Source organism: Halictus rubicundus, chromosome 10, assembly GCF_050948215.1.
Source record: "Halictus rubicundus isolate RS-2024b chromosome 10, iyHalRubi1_principal, whole genome shotgun sequence".
In the NCBI taxonomy this organism is placed as follows: Eukaryota; Metazoa; Arthropoda; class Insecta; order Hymenoptera; family Halictidae; genus Halictus; species Halictus rubicundus.
Window position 1 is genome coordinate 14138694 of NC_135158.1, and position 21609 is coordinate 14160302.

Genomic DNA, 21609 nt, shown 5'->3' on the forward strand with positions numbered 1-21609 from the left:
AAATGTATTAACCCCCGCAGCCTGAAAGCCAAGAGAAATAATGAACGGTTTTAGGTTGTAAATAACTTAACAGGTCAACAGCCACTCGAATTTCGTCAACACTTTAGGTTTCAGTTATTTCGTAGCAGAGGCAAATGCGGCTGAAAGCAGCCATCAATTAATCAATACAACAATTTTCACTGTGCCAGTTCAGTTAGCTTTCCAGTTGTCGTATAATTTAGCAGCATCGACCATTGTTGACGTTGTTATAAGTATAATACGTTTTTTACGGGAGATACGACAAGTTAAACTCGTTATTGCATCAAAAATTGTACACGTGGATGCATATACAATTAATATAAAATATTTTACACGATCTTCGCGAAAAAATGTGTTCCATCGAAATATTTGACCTCCTTAAGTGGCTGTACCTTTGAACGGTTGCGAGATTCCACGAATTCAACAATTTTTGTAATATGTAAAATTCTGTTTCATTAAAAAATCAACGTGTACACCTTACTATATTGTATTTGAGCAGTGTCTGCTGAAAAATTGAACTAAATATCTTAAACTGGAAGAACGTGGCAGCCATTCTTCCGAACTTCTGCAAAACAACGTTTGTAGTACATACTCAGTTTATAAATTCTTAATGTTACAAAATTCTTTATACTCTATATACTCTAAATTCTCACATTTAAAAACGAAGCAATCAAAAAACATTGTAACAATACCAATTTGTGGGCGAGGTCTTCTACCTTTCAGAAGCATGTATTAATTTATCGCGAGCAAAAATTAGAAAATTGAATTTCTTTAGTGCTCAACTTATTCGACGGTGGATAATTAGTAAACATCCGCTTTAACTCGTAATATTTTCAGCTACTCTTTTCATCATGCCTGTGGCCGTCTCGGTGTGGTCTGAATCTGTCGTGCGCGACAGTCTATTGTTACATCTGCGTAAAACAGTGGCGGGACGTCTCGTAAACTGGAGCGTAGCACCTAGTTGTACCTTACACTATTTAAAAAAGAAGTCGATATTTTTTATTTCACCAAATGCAAATATCAATATGTAGCCACTCGAATCGAACCTCTTTTTCTTCAGAATCTCTCGTGGAAGACTGCAGATATTTTCGACTCCGGTCTTAGGTAGCTCACCCTGTATAAGCCTCGGTCTGGGTTCGTCAAGGACTAGAAACGGACTAGATGGATCGCGCAGGATATCCGGCTACCGTGTACCACCCGGAACAATGTTTTTCCTTCGACGGGCTGCTCTGCATCGGAATGTGCAGGCGGACGCCATTTTGTTTGCGAATCGAACACTCGAGTAACGTTCGTGCATCGAATAGAATAATTTTAGATAGCGAAACGGATTCACGGGTTTCCTACAACGAAAAGCATTATTCCGGTGTCCAGAATCTATTAAAAACAGAAACCGACAGGATAATTCGTCGCGCGCGAAACTCAATCGAAACAGGGAACAAAAAGGCTTTTTTGTTTGTTACATGACAGCAGTCCGGTCAGCCGTGTGAGGGAAAAAAATATTAAAAATTGATGAGACAATGAAACAGCAGTATTGGTCGGCGAATCGAGTTTCTGCTGTACGTGGGGGATAATAATTGTAGCGTGCACTGTTATGGACAAATTCTGTGTTATAAAATTAACCTCTTTTAGTAAAAAAAATAAACTGGGGAAATTTCTCCGCATGGATAAGATACAGAAATGAAACAGTACAGTTTTCTTTCGATACAAGACGATGGCTCGGGACGGTTTTCGACGTATTGCGGATTAGGGCATCGGATTTGGCTTGACACAGTTTTTGAGAAGTGCCGGATGACACGCGCATATTTTTAACAGTTTCCTCGAGTCTGTTTCAAAAAACAGGTAAGTTCAAAGGCGTTCGACTTTCGGATGGGTTTTTCTGCTGGCGTAATGGGCACTGCTCATTAACGGGCGACGACGTGGTCCCCGGGGCTCGTACAATGAAACGTCAAGCTATCGATAAGGCTCCCTAGTATTAGCGGTTAGGAAGCTTGTCTGCGAAAATTTTAACTCGGCTCAAGTTTCGCTGCTATCACGGGCGGACGAAGAGTATTAAGAAGTTGGATGAATCATGAATAAATTCACCCGATAAATGGTCGTCTTTGTACAGGCCAAGTTTTCGTTATACCTTTACGACGGGATGATAAAACTTGTCTCCCGAAGGCACTTGAATTATTAGCGCGCGCAAATAGAACGAGCTGTCGTTCATGTTGCTCACAAGTTGCCACGCTGTTCATTTTCACGCGCACCCTAACCGCCCTGTGTACCTTGCAATCTTTCCATTAATTCTTTACCACAACTTCTTCCATTAATTCTTTACTTCTTCTTTATTCCTTACTTCTTTTCTATTCTAGTCGCAATTAAAGAGATTCACACATTATTCTTTCATATTTTTTTATATACTCTGGTCACTGTTGTTATCCCTCGTTCATGTATATAGACATACATACGAACTGTACTGACGATTGCGCACAAGTATGACCTTTCAATTTCACAGTAGAATAATAATTACTTTCGTATTCAGAAGCAGCGATTTCTCTATATATGTCGCCAAGGCCTGCACGATAAACGTCGCGCAATCATCCCCACTACCGCTCGCAAGTATCCGCACACTCCGCGGTGGATACGTCGATGAATCTCGTGTTTGATTTTAGTGTAGTATTGGTAAGTTCCACATACGTAACTAAAAATCGATATTAGTCACTATTTTAGAAATAACTTTTGAGCGGTAGTGTACATATACAACGGATTATGATACTCAGACGGCAATCGCAAGGAAACAGTGACATCGAAGCAGAAAGTAACACAGTTAAATAATAAGTCACTGCTTGCACTTTGACATTTCCAGGCGACACATTATTTTCTTGGCTTTGTAGGACACCAAAATACCAAAGTTGAACGGTGTCTAAGAACAGAATTTTCGTGGAGAAATAAATCTGCTAATTGCAACCTTGAACGCGACCACACATGCAGCTCGCATTTTACTTTCAGAGGAAAATGAAACCACCAGCGATCCCAATGTAAAAAGAAAACAAAATTATGATGACCGTGATATAAAAAGGAGAAAGAATTGAGGATTGGGAATAAAATTCGGTCGATCGTAATGCAAATAGGAAGCGAGCCTCGGGCGATCATAAATTAAAATCTGGAGCAAGCAAAATGAAACCGGCGCGATACTGAAGCCGTCATACTGAATCTAGCGTTCACTTTTACGCGGAACGAGAATAGGACAAGTGTACGTGTTAATCGTGTTATCGGGTGATCCGGAGAATGCGATTATATTTACCATCCGTATAAATATAAATAGGTACGTGCCTACCCAGCATGCCCGGTTAATCCGCAAAAGTTTGCCGGCCGATGCGCCGATAAACCGAAATATGGAAATTTTTCGGTCAGTGAATAGAAAATAGCTGGCCGTATCGAGAGCTTTTGTCAAATTCAGATCAGTTCTTCGGTTTCTCTATCGGTCTATCGATTACGCGAATGGTCACGATAGAACGGAGAGAGTATCGTCATACCCGTAGTTTTCTGAATACCTTTAAACGCGAAAGCATCGTGCGAATACAAACTATTACATTATTGCATCGTGAAGTCAACGCGCATGTCGGAGATATGGTAAAAATTGTATGAAAAGTGGAACGCGCGCCATAAATTAAAGTCCTCAAATTGTTGTGTTACTTTTTTGAAATATATTACTATGCTGTACGTTTATTTGCAACTGCTGACACGCAAAACACGCATTGTACTCACTGGCTGTCATGAAATGTTTTATAACGGTACCTCTTACGTGAAATATTGCAAAAATTTATTAAAGGTAAATACCTAAATACTACGCTACGTTTTGTGATTTTAAATAACAGCGTGTATAAAATTGAGTTGATTAGTTCCAGGCGAACTACGAAATCTTAGGACGCGCAATTAATTTTGAGTTTACGTCAATTGTCACAAGCCGAGAAATTACAGGTGAGGACAATGCAAGTTCGGACATTGCTGTTCGAATATAGCCAGATGCGAATTAAAATGTAAGTGTCTCGTTTGTTTCACAGTTTCACTGAAAAATAAATTACGTTGTGACATTTCGGACACGTTGATTGTCGTCTCCAAAACATCGGCTAGAACTGGAACTGGAAAGTCGAGGTTAGAATACTTCATTGATTCATAAACGGGATCGTGATAACTTAAATATAGCGCGAGATCCTTGACGAATTGTAATAATTAGAGAAATAGCTAAAGTTCGAATATGAAATTCGTGCGTCATCGGAAACTAAATTTAACCAGTGGACGAAACGATAACACAAATGTACCTTAATGCTTAAATTAATAACGCAGAGTTCAGATGAAGGAGCCAACTTTGTTTCAGACAGAATTGTTACTCTTTTTACATTTTTGATGGAAGACCTTCTAGACCTAGTTGTAAGTAGTAATATCAGAATGGTCAATTATTTAATAAAAAATACACGTAATATCTTCTCTAGAATTATGTGTTTTTCGCTTCTTAAAACAATGCATTTTGTCATTTCATAAATAATACTACAAATAGTATTACAGTACTACTCCTTCCTCTTTCATTTTTTTCTATTCACTGTTTCCAGGAAAAACGCCGGCTAGTGAACACCCTGCGTATAAATAAAAAAATAAAATTATGTGCAGAAATAGCAGAAATACTATAATAGTAGAAAATTCTACTTCAAAGCAGATAAAGTCGTCTATTATTGCTATCATTCTAATGACAGTGGGTTCAGTGATTACACGTACAGTTACCCGTACAGGGACCTTCATTTCTTACAAAGGGTGAGCTATAAAATATTGTAGCGACACGTCCGCTGAAAAATGCAAAACCACCCTACGACGAACAACCCCGAAGAAGTATCGGGAGAGCGAGGATACGGAAAAATTGCTGTATCAACGACGAAATGGTAAACAAAGTGTTTTGTGTAAACGACGCGACACGAAGCGGAAGTCAAACAGCGGAAGGGGAAAAAAAAACCTAACATTAAACATTGCCACGAAGATTGAGGGAAAGCTGTGAAGTTAAATGAAACTCTCATGAAGTCGGCTTCGAAATAAATTCAGACGTCGCGATAAATCCGCGCGCATAACCCACATTTCTTCCCGACACGATCTCTGCCGAGCGCTTTGCATACGCGTGGCACGAGGAACGGGTGGGCAAAAGACGTTAAGGGAATGAAAAGTGTGGAACACAAGTGAGCAAGATCGATCTTCCTCTTATCTCGGTCTCATTGTCGTCAGAAATAACGACGATTCGCCGGGTACGGGGTAACACTCGAGCGACAAAAGTTGCGACCCGACTCGGCGGCTGGATGCCAGGGGGATGAAAAAGGCATAGGGGGTGGGAGAAGGTAGGAGGGGTTGGGGGAGAGGCAAAGGCGACCGTCGGTAGACTCAATTAGCCCCGCGGAAAACTTTCGTCGTGGGATTACGACGTCAACAACGTCCTCCTCGGCCAACCGACGTTCCGCGCGCGCCTCGTCGAAATTGCAGCTCGTCGAAAAGGCACTCTTCCAGATAGCGGAGCCAGCGTGGCCTCGCTGTTGCTGATCCTCCGGATCGTTCGCCGTGTTCTCGGCTACCGTTTCCCTTCGGCCTTCGTCCTCTGCCCTTCGCCCTTCCCGGTTTTGAGCCCTGCCGGGGCTACGTTGCACTCGTTTCCTCCGTCGCCGTCAGCTTATCGACGTGTGGCGTCTTTCCCTCCGCTTCGGAGGAAATTCCCGTGGCGCCTAGACGGCGCGAACAAGCCACGCCGCGCACCGGCTCGCCTCCATTCGAGGAATCGTTGAAGAGGGTGCTCGCTCGTGACTCCAGCGAATCGTCTGACCGTTTAACCGTTTCAACACGGTCGACTGGCGGACGGCGAAAGCCGCGCGAAATTGATTTTTGCCCCGCTGTAATTCCGTTCTTCATCGGACCGGTGGCCGATCTCCCGGCCGTGTCTTACCTTCACGGTCAATTTCGGCCGGAACTTTCAGCCGGAAACGTTCCTTCGGTAGGGCCACCTGTCCGATCGACGCACAATGGGGTATCTGGGCCGAAAAGCCGGAAAAAAGTCAATTTCAAAGATTTAACGTAAACTGTAATTTTGTTATTGCTCGAAGTTGTCGAACGTGTGGGGAACAATGTACTAAATTGTTTTTTATTCATTTGAAAGCTTATCAATCTCTGAACTTAGTAGAAAGTCAAGAGACTCTACGACTTGTGTTGCCTTTCCAATCATGCTGTAACATATCGTACATTTACGAGTGATTTTTACATATTTTAAAAAAGCTGTGTAATCTTTGGCATTGTGGATATCTTTCAGGTGAGTATGGACTACACTTTTAGACTGTTTTCATTTTTTTTTTTTTTTTTATTATACTTGTATATGATCAATAATTCAGAAATTATTTTTACAATTGTAAGACTTCATGAACGATTTTATTATGGTTCTGAGTGAGTCCCGATGGTCTTTTTCGTCTCATTATATTCGGTAGAGATTTGTGATTCCAAGCTGATCAAGTTTGGCTCCGGATTTGTCCGGATTGACGTTTTATAGCTAATTTCGTATTAGCGTTTAGAAGTGATTTACATATAAAATATTCTTAAAATACGTATCTACGTATTAAAACATTTCATCGCTGCAGATGGCCGACATTTCGAACATTCTTCGTGAAAACAGAGGTGAACCATTTGACAGGGAAAATGTACACCCAAACACGGCAAGAAAATCGATTTCTATTTTTACACATTATGAATATTTACGTGCGAAACGTAACATTTGGGACAGGAATTCGCAGAAATATTGCAAATGCATTAGAAATGAAGTATGCTTGCGCGTCGGCAAGCGCTGATGAGACATTGTTCGGACTCTGTGATTTTTGCACTTGATGTTCCGACTGTTTACAAAGACTTCAACCGAAGTGGTAACAAAGGGATTTAAATTTTTATTGATAGAGCTGGCATTTTTCCAAAAAGCAACACATTTCCACATAACTGTGCCAAACACGTGTATTTGGATCATTGAGTCACCACTCGAATGTAATTAAAAATGCGACTTCGATAAATTGTAGTACGTGCAAAAATTAAGTACGTTAAGACAATGTTGCATATATGGAATATTTCCTCGAAATTTCGAGAGAAGTGGCTGTGCAGTTTCGAAGATTTTGCGGCGGTCACGTGAAAAACCATCGTTTCGAGAAAAACGCAGAGAAAGTTGCAGGGTAGCATTTTTCCGTGGCAAAGAAAATTTTTGAAATTGTACTTTAATCAGTTTCTGGGACCGTGCAGCAGTGCTTGTTCTTCAGAAAAATTGTTGACAGCCTCCGTTTTGAGTCGTTTCTTGAAATTGTCGAGCTGTTTTCACAGTCCCCTTTTCATCCTTGTCTTGCACCGTTACCAAGTCGTTGCTCGTCCGTTACTTTACAGAAGTCGCAAACTTCCTCGGCCAATATTAAGATGCAGCAGTCGAATATTTTTAACGAACCGGCAATTAACAAGATACACCGTTCGCGGAGCTCCGTAGCAAAACATTCTCCAGAATTTTAATCGCTCCTGCAGACTCTTCAATTCGCGTGACAGCAATTTCAATGAAACCGTCCTCCTAAATACAAACATAATCTACTCGAGAGAGAGAGTCATATCCGGTGTAACGGGAGGACATGTTGGAACGTGACACGTAGATTTTGATGAAACTGCGAATGACGGGAACGGAAAAAATAACCCGTCAAAATGTGAAAACTGCATTCTTCCTACGTGTGATAAAAAACGATGATTGGCACTTCGGTGTGGTCGTTTAAAAGACTAATTTCTCAAATGTCGACGCGTACGTTTGTTCTTCTTTCGGGCACCAATCCGAATCTGACGCAATAATTCCGACGCTCTATTTATCTATAGTACATTATTTTCATAGCAAAACTCTGTCCCCCAATTAAAAAAGAAAAGCGAGCGAAAATATTAAATAGGATCGTCAGGACATTGAAGAGAAGCAATTTTCCTGGTGAAAAATATCGTTCTTGAAATGTCCAAGTTCCGATGTTTGTTGCAACTGTAATATTTATTAAATTGTACTGATTCCTTCATTTCTGGACCGAATGTCACTTAATTTTCCGATCCTGGAGATCGGTTGCAGTTGAGAACTAGTGAAAATGGACAATAACGCGATCAAAACTAGGATTAAAAACGGTCAGGCGAGTGACTCGTTTTCGCACATTGTCCCCGCGCTTCAACAAGTCTGAGAAAGCTGAAGACGTAGGAGTTCGCGTTTGTCATCGCACGCGAGGATCCCTCGTGAAGTGGGTCGCAGCCTGTAATAATGGGCGCGTTGGAGGTTAATTGATATCCGGGGAGAGAGCTTTTCAGTCGATTAACAGTTTCAACTTTCCGGCGGATGAACTAATGTTTATTTGTCCAGAGCCCCGGTCGTTCACGTTTCTTTCATCCATCTGTCGGACCTTCTCGAGCGACGTTGTTCTTTTCGGTTCGCGTTCTTCCCCCGTGTTCTCCGTTCGGTTAGTTACTTGAAGTTTCTCCGTTCCTGAAGCGCGACAAGCCGGAACGCTACACCGCGCCTCTTCAGGGAGGTCGAGGGAATAACACCGCGTCACGTAGCCGCTGCGCTTCGAGAGTTCTCGCAATTCCAGCGGGCCATTCGAACGGACCGGCTCTCGAAATGGGTCCGATCGTTGTTTAAACTTCGGTTATTTACGTTCGGTGGCGATAGGAGAAGATTCGAGTAGAGTATCCGATCGAAAAATAGCGATTCGTAGTCCGTTTCCACGCCCCGCCAATTTAAATTTTGTTCGGGAAGCTGCGCTTCGAGATTCTGTGGCATTCCTCCCGGCGAACAAAACACACAGCTCTTCAGCGTCTCCGACGTTCACGGTTGATGGAAGTCTTAAGCGGCGCGGAGCGGAAAAATTCTCAGGAGGGGAAATCGTTTAAACAGGACAACGACAAAATTCTTTGGCCTTTTTCGATTGTTCTAGAGCTGGAATGTCAGCTTTGCGAGGGCGGAAGTATGCTTCTTCGAAGTTCGTTGTTCGGTCTTTAGAAAATGATGCTGCGCGCGACGAGGAACGCGAATAGAAACGCGAAGAATGAACGAAACGGAGCGGCCGGCAACAAATGAAATCATTCGCTGTATCTCCGTTTCATTTGTTTGTAAACTTGGTATAGGCTTGAACCGTTGACTAACCTGACCCGTTAACATGAACTTTGTCTTTGTGACAGCGAACAAAAATCGATAAAGATGAATTTTTGCCTCTGGTGAAATTAAATGATACTGGTGTTTCGTCTAATGGTTTAATGTCTGAAAAGTATTTACTTGTCTGAAAAGTGTAGTACGTAAAATTACCTTAAAAAGGTGTCAAAAAGAGAAAATAAAAATCGATAAAGATGAATTTTTGCCTCTGGTGAAATTAAATGATACTGGTGTTTCGTCTAATGGCTTAATGTCTGAAAAGTATTTACTTGTCTGAAAAGTGTAGTACGTAAAATTACCTTAAAAAGGTGTCAAAAAGAGAAAATAAAAATCGATAAAGATGAATTTTTGCCTCTGGTGAAATTAAATGATACTGGTGTTTCGTCTAATGGCTTAATGTCTGAAAAGTATTTACTTGTCTGAAAAGTGTAGTACGTAAAATTACCTTAAAAAGGTAAGTCAAAGAGAGAAAATAAAAATCTTTCGTGTGGGGTCATTGGAGTAAAATCGAATTGAAAGTTCATCGAGTACAAGAAGTAGAAACATTCGAGGCTTATGAATTGGCAATCTTGGTTCAACCAAGACAAATTTTATTCGTTTCTTGAATTGTTTTTCCATGTAGAATCATACCTCGCTTAGTTCCACCGAGCGTGTCGTTACGCCCCGTACATGAAGTAGACTTTTAAGAGGAACTGTACATCAGCTTGAACGAAGTTTCAACTTTCATTTGTCGTTATTCCACTTTTCACTGGTGAATTTGCAACTCGCCGAATAACTCGTCCGAAACTTTTCTTCTCGGTCTTCTTGAATGTCGATCAGTAGGATGGTACATAAAACTCGAACTGGACTAAAAGGATCGACGAAGAAGAATTTATATTCAGATCTGAATAAGGTCCCGGGGTAATTAGTTCATTAAAGAGAGGCCAGCACTTCCATTGCCTAAATTGAGATCTAGTCCTGAAAACACAATACTGTTCGTCGTAATTACAGTGACCACGAACCACCTTGAAATATGGTCAACTGTTAGCAAACTCTACAATTAAAGACTAAAAATTAGTAATCTCAAAATATCATATCTTTCGCTTCGTTCTTATACTGATTAAGTACATAAATAGTATTAGAAAACTGAATTCTCGATATATGTCAACAACAGGGGTCTTGCCAGCGTCATGTATCGTACAGGAGACCTCAGGAGAGTGAGAGATAGCGGGGATAATTCCGCGACGCTTATCGTCCAGGCCTTGGCGACATATATAGAGAAATCACTGTATCAAACTACGTTTTCTAGTCAAGTAAAGTGATTGAAAATATTTGTAGAATCTCGCCAGTAAGTTCGACAAGACAAACTGTTGAAGAAAGTTGTTAATTGCAATGTATAATTCATGATAAATGTACACATTCTAACGTCGAGCTCAACGAACGCGTAATGAAATCGCAACGAAAGATTTCCTGCTCCGAAATCTCTCTACACACGCATAGAAACAGATTACATCAACAGGACCGTTCTGTAAAGCGTGGAATCGCATTGCACATATCATTTGTAATTGATTGTTTATGCAGACTGTGGGAAACAAGGAAGCATTTGACAATGGAATGATCGAAAGACTTTCACTACTGTGTATGCTCGCGAAACACTATTCGAGTCATTGCGTTATAGATCATTAATATACGACTTCTATGGGAGCAATGCTGCGTTGATGCAATTAGACTTTCTTCCTTTTACCGGAGCGTAATCTTACGGTTCGCACCGAACGAAAGCGCAGCGTAAATTATAGAAACACTTCGTTAAAAAGCTGGCATTCCAACATTTACTTCAATGTGTACTGAAATATTAAAAATTATTTAAATATGAATTTATATTTTTATTATCGCGTTGCTACTCGTTGGTTTGTACGACTGTCCGACCGATCGGCTTGTTGTCGCAGTAATAGAGTTTATCATAATTGAGACATCCGACGAGAAGCGTCAATTATTACACATCATCGTTGGCCAGTCGCGACAGATATTGATAATAACGTCCGTCGATGTTCTTTTCACCCGACCGTTACTAATGGATTCGCGGTTAACACGAGCGGCCATTAATATCCTTGACTTTATATCGAACTTCATATTGTAAAGTAAACAATTTCCTAGATACTGTTACAAACGCGGCGTCGGTGGCTATAGAACGATTGTGCAATTCTGTAATGGCCGGGAGTCGCGCGACGACCTTCCGCCTCGGACGAGCTGATAATAAATAATCCAATTGACCGGATGGAAATCCATTTCTGGAGGACAAAATGGCTTCTGTAAATATTGAAGCCGCGGAGTCCGTTGCAGCAAGAAAACCGCCGCGTCGAACAATGCAAGAATATTTCGCGAGGTGCCATTCTATCGAAGAACGATTTATCCTTTATTATATTTATTTATTACTTTGCCAGATCACGAAGATTTAATATTAGAATGCAAAACTAGATTTGTACCGTACGAATATAACAATTAGTAATACGCTTTGTTTTACTGTATATATATACTCTTTGTTTTACTGTAAAAATATGTGACTTGATAAATTAATTTGCATCCGATTGTTTTCAATCCCTCTTCAAGGGCGAACGAATAGAAGAAACGAAGCTCGTATTAATAAAACCTCAAATTAATAAAAGTCAATAAGATTTTATTTCAGATGAGAAGAACGCCTCAGATCATAGCAACCATTCGACGTATACTTCCACCTAATTCCCAACTGTGTCTCGTTAACGTTACATTTAATTAGGTTTTCACAATAATTTCTTTAATCTGTCTTCAAAGGCAAACGAATAGAAGAAACGAAGCTCGTATTAATAAAACCTCATATTAATAAAAGTCAATAAGATTTTATTTCAGATGAGAAGAACGCCTCAGATCATAGCAACCATTCGACGTATACTTCCAACTAATTCCCAACTGTGTCTCGTTAACGTTACATTTAATTAGGTTTTCACAATAATTTCTTTAATCCATCTTCAAAGGCAAACGAATAGAAGAAACGAATCTCGTATTAATAAAACCTCATATTAATAAAAGTCAATAAGATTTTATTTCAGATGAGAAGAACGCCTCAGATCATAGCAACCATTCGACGTATACTTCCAACTAATTCCCAACTGTGTCTCGTTAACGTTACATTTAATTACGTTTCCACAATAATTTCTTCAATCCGTCTTCACAGGCGAAAAAATAGAAGAAACGAAGCTCGTATTAATAAAAGTCAATAAGATTTTATTTCAGATGAGAAGAACGCCTCAGATCATAGCAACCATTCGACGTATACTTCCACCTAATTCCCAACTGTGTCTCGTTAACGTTACATTTAATTAGGTTTTCACAATAATTTCTTTAATCTGTCTTCACCGGCGAACGAATAGAAGAAACGAAGCTCGTATTAATAAAACCTCATATTATTAAAAGTCAATAAGATTTTATTTCAGGTGAGGAGAACGCCTCAGATCATAGCAACCATTCGACGTATACTTCCAACTAATTCCCAACTGTGTTTCGTTAACGTTACATTTAATTAGGTTTCCACAATAATTTCTTTGATCCGTGTTCACAGGCGAACGAATAGAAGAAACGTATTAATAAAACCAGACATCTTCTCTTAAGACATTCGTGTGCATTTGAGAGACATTGCACTTCCGGAGCATCATTATAATTTTTCCCCCGGCCGAACGTTCTCATCTGCGAAAAGCATTGCATTACGCGGCCCCGGTGCCCCGTCACACAGGAGCCCGGAAAGTTTTTCAATCTAGAATCGTTTTCGTCGTCTACTTCAGCCCTACGAAATCCCATTCCCTGATTGTGTAACGCTTCATGACATATCTCCCGCCATTCATCCTTCACGGCCCCCGCAAGAATAATTGCCTCCAATTTATTATAGCGCCTATGACTACTCGGCCTCGCAGATAGAGGCGTCGATTAATACGTGTCACCGTCCTATCAAACCACGCCGCGAAGACGCGTCCGCTTCCAACGAGACGAGGAGTCGATGAAAACCTCTGTCCTGTTTTCCACACCCATTCCGCGTCCTACATCATATTTTTATCACGATCGAAATCAGCGAGACCATCAACGCAAGGTATGCAGGCCTGATTGGTCATTAGGCGCACATAATTTCGCCGTTGGTCGAAGCGACAATATCGGCGAATCTAATTACTAAAAGACAGAGTCGCCTCTTGCTTTCTTTCCAGTGTTTTCTCGATATATGTCAACAACACGGACCAGCGACATATATCGTCCAGGAAGCATAACCGAGTTATGTTTACATTCCTCGGCGTTCGAGGCCCCTGACGGGGTATACCCCGAGGTAGTGGGGATAGCTCCGCGACGTTTATCGTCCAGGTCATGGCGACATATATCGAGAAAAGAGTGTATACAGTAGCGCACGGTTAAATTTTCATCAGTTCAGGAGCAAGACACGAGGAAAATTAGTCCTATTTACCTCGTGTTTGCACTCATTTCAATCGGGAGAATCTCGGCCGTCTATTGGCGCTGCAATTAAAATTTTTTTTGGCATTCCATACATTGTATTCATTTTCTTGTCTACCGGGGTAACCTCGCCGAGCTCAGGACACTGAGTGGGGCGGATTTTAACCATGCAGTTTCTCTGAACTTAGGGACGTTTAATATTACATAATATATTTTTACGATAATTATAACTTCGTTTTTCACGGAGAAAACGCCGAAAAAAGTGGTTTTTATTTTTTCCTACTATGACGCACCAATCGCAGGAATTTGAGAAAAATGGAGTATAATACTTAGGACAATATCTCATTGCTAAATTAATTCTGTTCCAGTGTCTCTTCGATTTCCATATGAAATCTGCATTTTTCCGATTTTTACAGCCACAGTTTGCAACGGAAAAATCTGAAAACGATCCAAAGTATGCGGTTCGGTGTCAGAAATGTGTCAGATTCTTTTCAGAATTTTAAATTGTCGTTAAATGGGGAAAATGGGCCAAAAAACTGGATTTTCGTTTTTCCTCTGTAACTACCCTTACGGATGAGCTATAGGGTTAAAACTTGGTTGAAAGGCATCTTTTTTGGTAGGCTATCGAATGGCGCAAATTGGAATAAAATCCCTTCCGGAGCAGATTCGACCCCGAAAACCGGCTACAGCCGTGCGTCACTGTATCTTGATCAGGATCGAAATTAGCGGAATTACGTATTTTTGTGGCGGTTGAATCGGACACGCAAAGATTGATCGAGTTGCTGCCGGCGCCGGGTCGGAATCAATATACGAAAAGAGTTGGCGAGGAACCCCCGTGACTTTTACTATTCCATTCTAAGCGGAAGAACGTTAGCATGAGGAGACATGTCCCCGATCGATCCGATACCCCCGATATAACTGCGTTACGTCTTTTCGAAGCCAAGATCCTCGCCCCACCGCACCATCCACGTAACTTCATCTTCCCCAACGCCTTCGCGCGATCTTCACCCTTTCCAGGAAACACCCTGCGAGACGATCTCGCACAGTTTCGCGAGACTCGCGTTCTCGCAGGATCAATACCAAGTTTGCGATCCTTGGCTCCAGTCTCCGCGGCTAGATCGCCCCTCGATCGATACCGCATTCGCTTGCCCAAGAGTAATTCTACCTCTGTCGATACTGCTTTAATTTCCACTGCCTAATTTTATTCATTCTGCTACTCGGAGATGTCTTCATATTTGAGGAAAGACAAAAATTCTGCAATCTATAGATTTTCACATTTAGTATCGCCTAATTGTGTCACAGATTTAGTATTGTTTTGGCGTCATCGAGCAATTTATAAAATTTATTGAAAATTATTGATCTATTATAGTATACACATTGGGCTCGTGTTTGTCTAAATATGTGTGCATATGTACAAAATGCGTACATTCATTTTCTTTTTTTATTTCGGTATTGGTACGTGTTTGCATGTATTATGCAAATATTTTACATAAATTCGATAAATGAGAATCCTCTTGTACTGTCGATCTCTGCGAGAACATTGTAGAATTTAATTGATATTCGTGTTTCTTTAAATGTAGTTTGCAAAGGAACGGCCAATTTGAAATTATTTTTACGACCCGGAAATGTTCAGCTAACTTTTGCTTTTACAATCTGTAATCGAAAACGCGGGGTTTCAGAAGAGTTCGAAAAAGTCTAACTAGATTCTTTGAAGTTTTCTCTATAGGATACTTGACCACGAAAGTCGGTCAGCAATTAATAACGGAGTAGTGAACTGTTAATGAGTATCTGGGCTACCCACTCTAGCCGTACCGTTGCAACGTTGGCTGGCTGTAAGGCATAAAGCCAGTGTAGTAGTAGTTTTAATGAAGTCTATAAATTAAATTAGAGAATTTCCCCTCGCTCGGATGATTATTTAAACATTTCCGCGAACTCGGCTCGCGTGCTTACAGAGAAGTTCCAGCCAAGTTCACGCTGAACTGGCTAGCAGTCTTCGGTAAATTGAACATGCAGCCCTTTTTGCAAATCATTCGGAGCAATTTCTTTCCTCGCAACGCATTATTATTCAAATTTTCAAAGTAGCGCCATAGAATCGACGGAATTTACTTTTGTAGACAGAATCTGAGTGACGTGATCAAAGTTACGACTTTTCGCAATGGTTGTTCTCTCTTGCGAAAATCTTTCATTTTGTTGCGAATGTTCGACCGTACGAAGAAAGTTGTAAAAATTATTCTAACACTGTAGCGGAGGATTTGCAATTTCTTTTCTGTGGGAATAAAATGGACGGAAAATATTTTCAAAATGTAAGGGTATGTGTGTCTGTTTTTCAAATGTGTTCATATTTTCAAATGTGTGTTTTCGAAATTGTTGTTACGGGGCCCATAAGGCACACAGTTGTGAACCATATACAGTCAGTCCCATAAGTACTCGTACGCTCTTAAGAATCGCATAACTTTGTCAATATTGGACTATACTACTTGAATTTTTCTGAGAAGTTAGAACAATTGGATCGCTACATAACGTGAGAGAAATGTTTGATTAAAACTGCAATTGGTCGAAATTACAGAGGAAGTACTAAAAGTTGCATTTTGCAACTTTCTTGTGCGGGCTTATATTAAAAATGTAAACAGTACGTTTTGTACATCTGTATCAATTATACATATTCTGAATATTTCATCTAAATCGGTCGACATTGCACTACAAACATTCAACGATGAAAACTCAAAAAGTCGCAGAATTTTGCTCTTCTCAGGGAATTTCGCCCTTATGTTCACCGATTTTCATGCAATTCTCAGAACACGTACAATTCGTACAGATCTACAGATCGTACTTTCTAAACTTTCAATGCAAGTCCACATAAAAAAAAAGTTGCAAAATCCAACTTTTAGTATTTTCTCTGCACTTTCGAGCAATTGCAATTTTTCTAAAATATTTGTTTCACTTTATGCAGTGATGGAATTGTTCTACCTTCTCAAAAAAATTCAAGTAGTATGGTCCAATATTGACAAAGTTATGCGATTTTTAAGAGCGCACGAGTACTTATGGCTGTAAATCGCCGGTTGAATTACACCGATACTTCGAATTCGAAGCCTGGCGAAATAGCCGGCCGATAAATAGGCCGATACAAAAGTATCGATTCCGTGTAGAAAGGCATCGATGCAATCAGAAAATGCCTCCGATTCTATCGGCAACTGAGCGAGACGGTACGTGCCCGCGGTAGAGGTCACGTGGATTGTCTCTATTCTCTTAGCCCCCTGTTGATTGATCGGATCTAGGGAAAGGGCAAGGAGAACGGTAGACCGGTGAGAAGGGAGATGAAATTTTCGGCTGCCCCTTCGAATAAACCGGCACTTTCTAGCTGAAGAATCGCGGCCGGTCGCAAAGCTCGATCGATAGTTCCTCACTGTTTGCGATGAGATCCAGGAAACGTGGATTACACACGGAGCTCGACAACCATCTATTATCATGCAAATCTATTCACGCTTCCATTTGGCCGGCTTTAGATCTGTCAATAGAAGTTGACATTTCTACCTCGAACATTTTTGACGAACGTCGCGCCATAAATTTTCCCGCTTTTGACTTTCTTTCTTATTAGGTCGGTGCAAAAATCATTGTCGTTTTCGGCAGTTCGAATTGCACAGCGATTCAGCGACGTTTTATCTCGTTTGATTCCTGTATGCACAATGTAATACGTCATTCAAGGGCCGTTGTCGAAGTAGATCCAAAAGAATTGAAAATTGATTACTAACTATCGTTCGAGGTTTAACGCAAATTGGCAAATAAAGCAAAATATGCTTGCATTATTACTCGCAGCGAGGAATGTTTATTTTTGTAGGTTTTACGCGTCAAGGACTTATGAAGGTCAACTTTGTTCTTCCTTTTCTTTCAATGGAACCGTGTACTTTTTATGCATCGATCGATGCAGCTTTTTGTTGCGAAAAGATATTGACCCGTGTGACCTATAAAATTACAGTAATGTTAACATCTTGAAATTCTTTTAATGTTTTTTCACCTGCGTATTAGACCTATTCAGTTTTTATTGTACAGTTGCATAAAATCCGCAGTCCACTTGTTAGCTTACTTGCAGTTTAATCAAATTATGTCTTACGTTGGCAGTAAGCGTTTAAAATGTTTAAAAAACCTGACTGTGGAGATTCGAGAGAAACCTGCGGCGCTGTCTAACAACAAACTCTAACAACAAAATCGTCAACGTGCCCGACAACCTGAAAGGTATCGCGGGCATTTATTTTACACATTGAAATCGTAATCTCGTTTCAAGGTAATAGGTGTTCCAGTCGCGGAAAGATTAACGTTTGTAAATCAGAGGAACATGAATTTGCACGAGTGTCGGCCCCTCTGTTCGCTAATTGATTCGATGCATCAAAACCAAAGAGTCGAACCAATACGAATCCTATTAAAATTCGATGTCACAAAGAACGAATTCATTTGCCGCGCGCGTCCCCGAGGTTCGACTCCAAATTGAATTTATCGCGGCGAGCCGGTTTTATTATTTCGCTCCGAAATGCCGATAATGATATTCAATAAATAAATATTATCCACGGGAACGTTTTATTCCCCGTTTTCGTTGCAATGCCCGCTCGGCCGTATTTCTTCCCTGAAATTAAAAACACTCTCGCAACATTTCCGAGATAAAATCGGGTATAGTCTCGCGGCAGAATTTTCCCGATTCGAGATAGCCGGGCGGCGTTGTTTTTAAAACACCGTCGGCTCTCGCGCAGATTCGAACGGCATAACGTAATCTAGATCGTTCAATCATTCTTTATCGAGCATTCAGATAGCGGGCCCGGCGCGGCTTTTTTAGCGTTGCACTCACCTGGTCGACGATCTCCGTTAGGTCGTGCAGACTTATGTTGTAAATGGCGTTCCTGAAAAACGAAACGAGAACGTTAAGTCTTGCCCCCGTAAATCCTTCCCCCGTAATCTATCCGCATCTAGCCTTCTCCGCGAACAATTTCAGCCGCGCGCGCACCACGGATAAGCATTAGTAATTACGGCGTGCGCGACAGCTTGACGGAACAATCGAAACCGGATACTCGCGGAAGGAACGTTTCATCCTAAACGAAATGATAATCGGCGTCTCCACTGCTTTACAGGGGGAGTTCCCCTAACGCCGAACGCTTCACCCTTTGCACCACGAAGCGCCACTAAAAATTCCTGTGGCATTATTTCAAAGAATTTAAAAAAAGTATCACAAAATATTTGTTACATTAGAAGCGCCACTAAAAATTCTTGTGGCATTATTTCAAAGAATTTAAAAAAAGTATCACAAAATATTTGTTACATTAGAAGCGCCACTAAAAATTCTTGTGGCATTATTTCAAAGAATTTAAAAAAAGTATCACAAAATATTTGTTACATTAGAAGTGCCACTAAAAATTCTTGTGGCATTATTTCAAAGAATTTAAAAAAAGTATGACAAAATATTTGTTACATTAGGAGCGCCACTAAAAATGCTTGTGGCATTATTTCAAAGAATTTAAAAAAAGTATCACAAAATATTTGTTACATTAGAAGCGCCACTAAAAATTCTTGTGGCATTATTTCAAAGAATTTAAAAAAAGTATCACAAAATATTTGTTACATTAGAAGCGCCACTAAAAATTCTTGTGGCATTATTTCAAAGAATTTAAAAAAAGTATCACAAAATATTTGTTACATTAGAAGCGCCACTAAAAATTCTTGTGGCATTATTTCAAAGAATTTAAAAAAAGTATCACAAAATATTTGTTACATTAGAAGCGCCACTAAAAATTCTTGTGGCATTATTTCAAAAGAAATTAGAAAAAATATCACAGAATATTTGTTACATTACAAAATTTCTATTCCATAGATTACCGAACGTTTAAGCGTTATATGTGGAAATCGGATCGGTTTCGTATGAAGAAAAATTTAGTATTAGAATTAAAATAGCGCCGAGTGCAAAGGGTTAAGGGGGTGTGCAACCCTGTAAGCCTAATAAAATCCAACAATCTTTCTCCCACGTGAAGATACTGTCAAAAACGATCTTTTTTTCGGGGAACATTAAGCAATATTTTAGGTTCATTTTCATTTTTTTTTTTTATTACATAAAATTACAAACTGGTGGAGTTGTATAGCATTATCTAACTCCGTGTTCAACAAACGATAAAAATGACTGGAATATAAAATATAAAAAATTGATGCATTTACTTACACACAGATTCAGGATTGAAGAAAAAGTTACAAATGCTTCAATAGATATTCATTGTAAATGGATCTAACATCGAAATCCATACTGAATCTAATACTCTAAGGTCCGATAAATATTTATTGAGAGAAATTAATATTCACAGTCCCATGTTCGTATATGTAACATTAGCAAGCATCGCTGCGCAAAGTTGATCACTTGTGAGTTTTCTATGAAGCTCTGGTAAGTACTGCATACGCGATAATAACTTTCGTACTAAATTAATTAAGTATAGTATTAAGTTAACTTGGATATTAAGCCTCTCCCGACATATCGCTTTTAATACGTCACACGTAGCATAACTCAGAAACTTCGTTTATGCGCACTCCCTGACAATTAATTCGTTTAATCGTGACAAAGGCTTGCGCTACTCTCCCGCGATGTTCTAATTAAGCAATTTCAAATTTTCGCTATAGTTCGCGATACAAAATGCTAAGGGTCCCTGGTGAGACGTTACATGTAAAACACTGTTCATAATTGTACATACAAAGTAAAATCATTTCATACAGTATAAACAAGTAAACAATTTATAGATTAAACGTTATATAATGGTACCTGCTTAGCAAAAAAATTATTTATTTAGTTTTATTTAGTCGATGCTTGTTCATATGGTATTACCGTCCATCGATTTCTACGTGAAAAAATTGTTTAAACACTATAAACGATTTTCAATGGTACGTATTGTTAACAATAATTTGTTGCTGTGTTCACTGCTCTTGTAGAAACTTTTTTAACACACTATCCCCTGCGGTTTTATTATAAGCAAACGAACAACGTGAAGCACATCGGAGAGGGCATCAATTATCCCAATTAAAAACTCATTTATGCTATTATTAACGCAGTCTATACTCGAGTTTAAAATAAAGATAAAAGTGAGACGTACACAAATCTTTGTCATTAGCGTAATTCCGAGTATCACTAGACTGGTAAGTATACCGTCTACGATTTACGCAATCTACACCATTTAAACAATGATACGCATTATTAAAAAAAAAAAACTGTTAAACAACTTAAACCAGCAAAAAGTGTAATTACATTCAATTTTTGTTTACGATCTACGTATTCGTGATGCATTCATTATTTAAAATTCAAACCACTCATTAATTTTAAAAAACAAGGAAAAATGAACTGGATCACACGACCGTTAAATTGCAGTAAACGGTATTCTGTTATTAATATTAATATGCATGAAAAAAATCCACTGTTTTTGCAACGCACAAAGAGGAGTCATTATCGATCTCCATTATCCTTTCGAAAAATGGGATCTGTTATGAATGAAATGACGCAATAACCGTATGGGTATCGCGCACCGCTAACTAACAATCGATCAGGACGCGTATTATGTAGTTGATGCAAATTACCCGTGTCTTTGTTATTCTAATATTCAACTCGCGACTTTATTTTTCCCAGAGCGACGCCATTGGCTGGTTTCGAAAGATAAAATAAATCTTTTGTCGCGGATTCGTTATCCGACGCTGACACTGACGAGAAAAAATTGACCAATATTTCTCTTCCTCTCTATTGGACGGGTTTTTTTCAAATTCTGTATAAGACATTTTCGACGGCCGGGACAATGGAATCGTGCGCGCACGTGTACGGGGTATAGACGCGAAATGAAGTTTCACTTTCCTATCGTGCTCTCTTCCTTCGGCCGGGGGAATAATTAGTTTTTCTCCCAGTGATCTTGTGAAAAATGCCACTGTCGAGATAAAGCAACGGCGATAAAGCCCGC

At 39.8% G+C, this 21609-nt stretch overlaps 1 protein-coding gene across 3 annotated transcripts in view; it reads right to left on the bottom strand.

Moving 5' to 3' along the window:
* LOC143358470 (semaphorin-1A) overlaps window positions 1-21609 on the bottom strand; it is a 592115-nt gene that overhangs the window by 315626 nt on the left and 254880 nt on the right. For all 3 annotated transcript variants that reach the window (XM_076795645.1, XM_076795646.1, XM_076795643.1), the window contains one exon: window positions 18486-18537. In XM_076795645.1, coding sequence (XP_076651760.1) covers window positions 18486-18537 — 52 coding nt within the window. The remainder of the gene's footprint in view (window positions 1-18485; window positions 18538-21609) is intronic.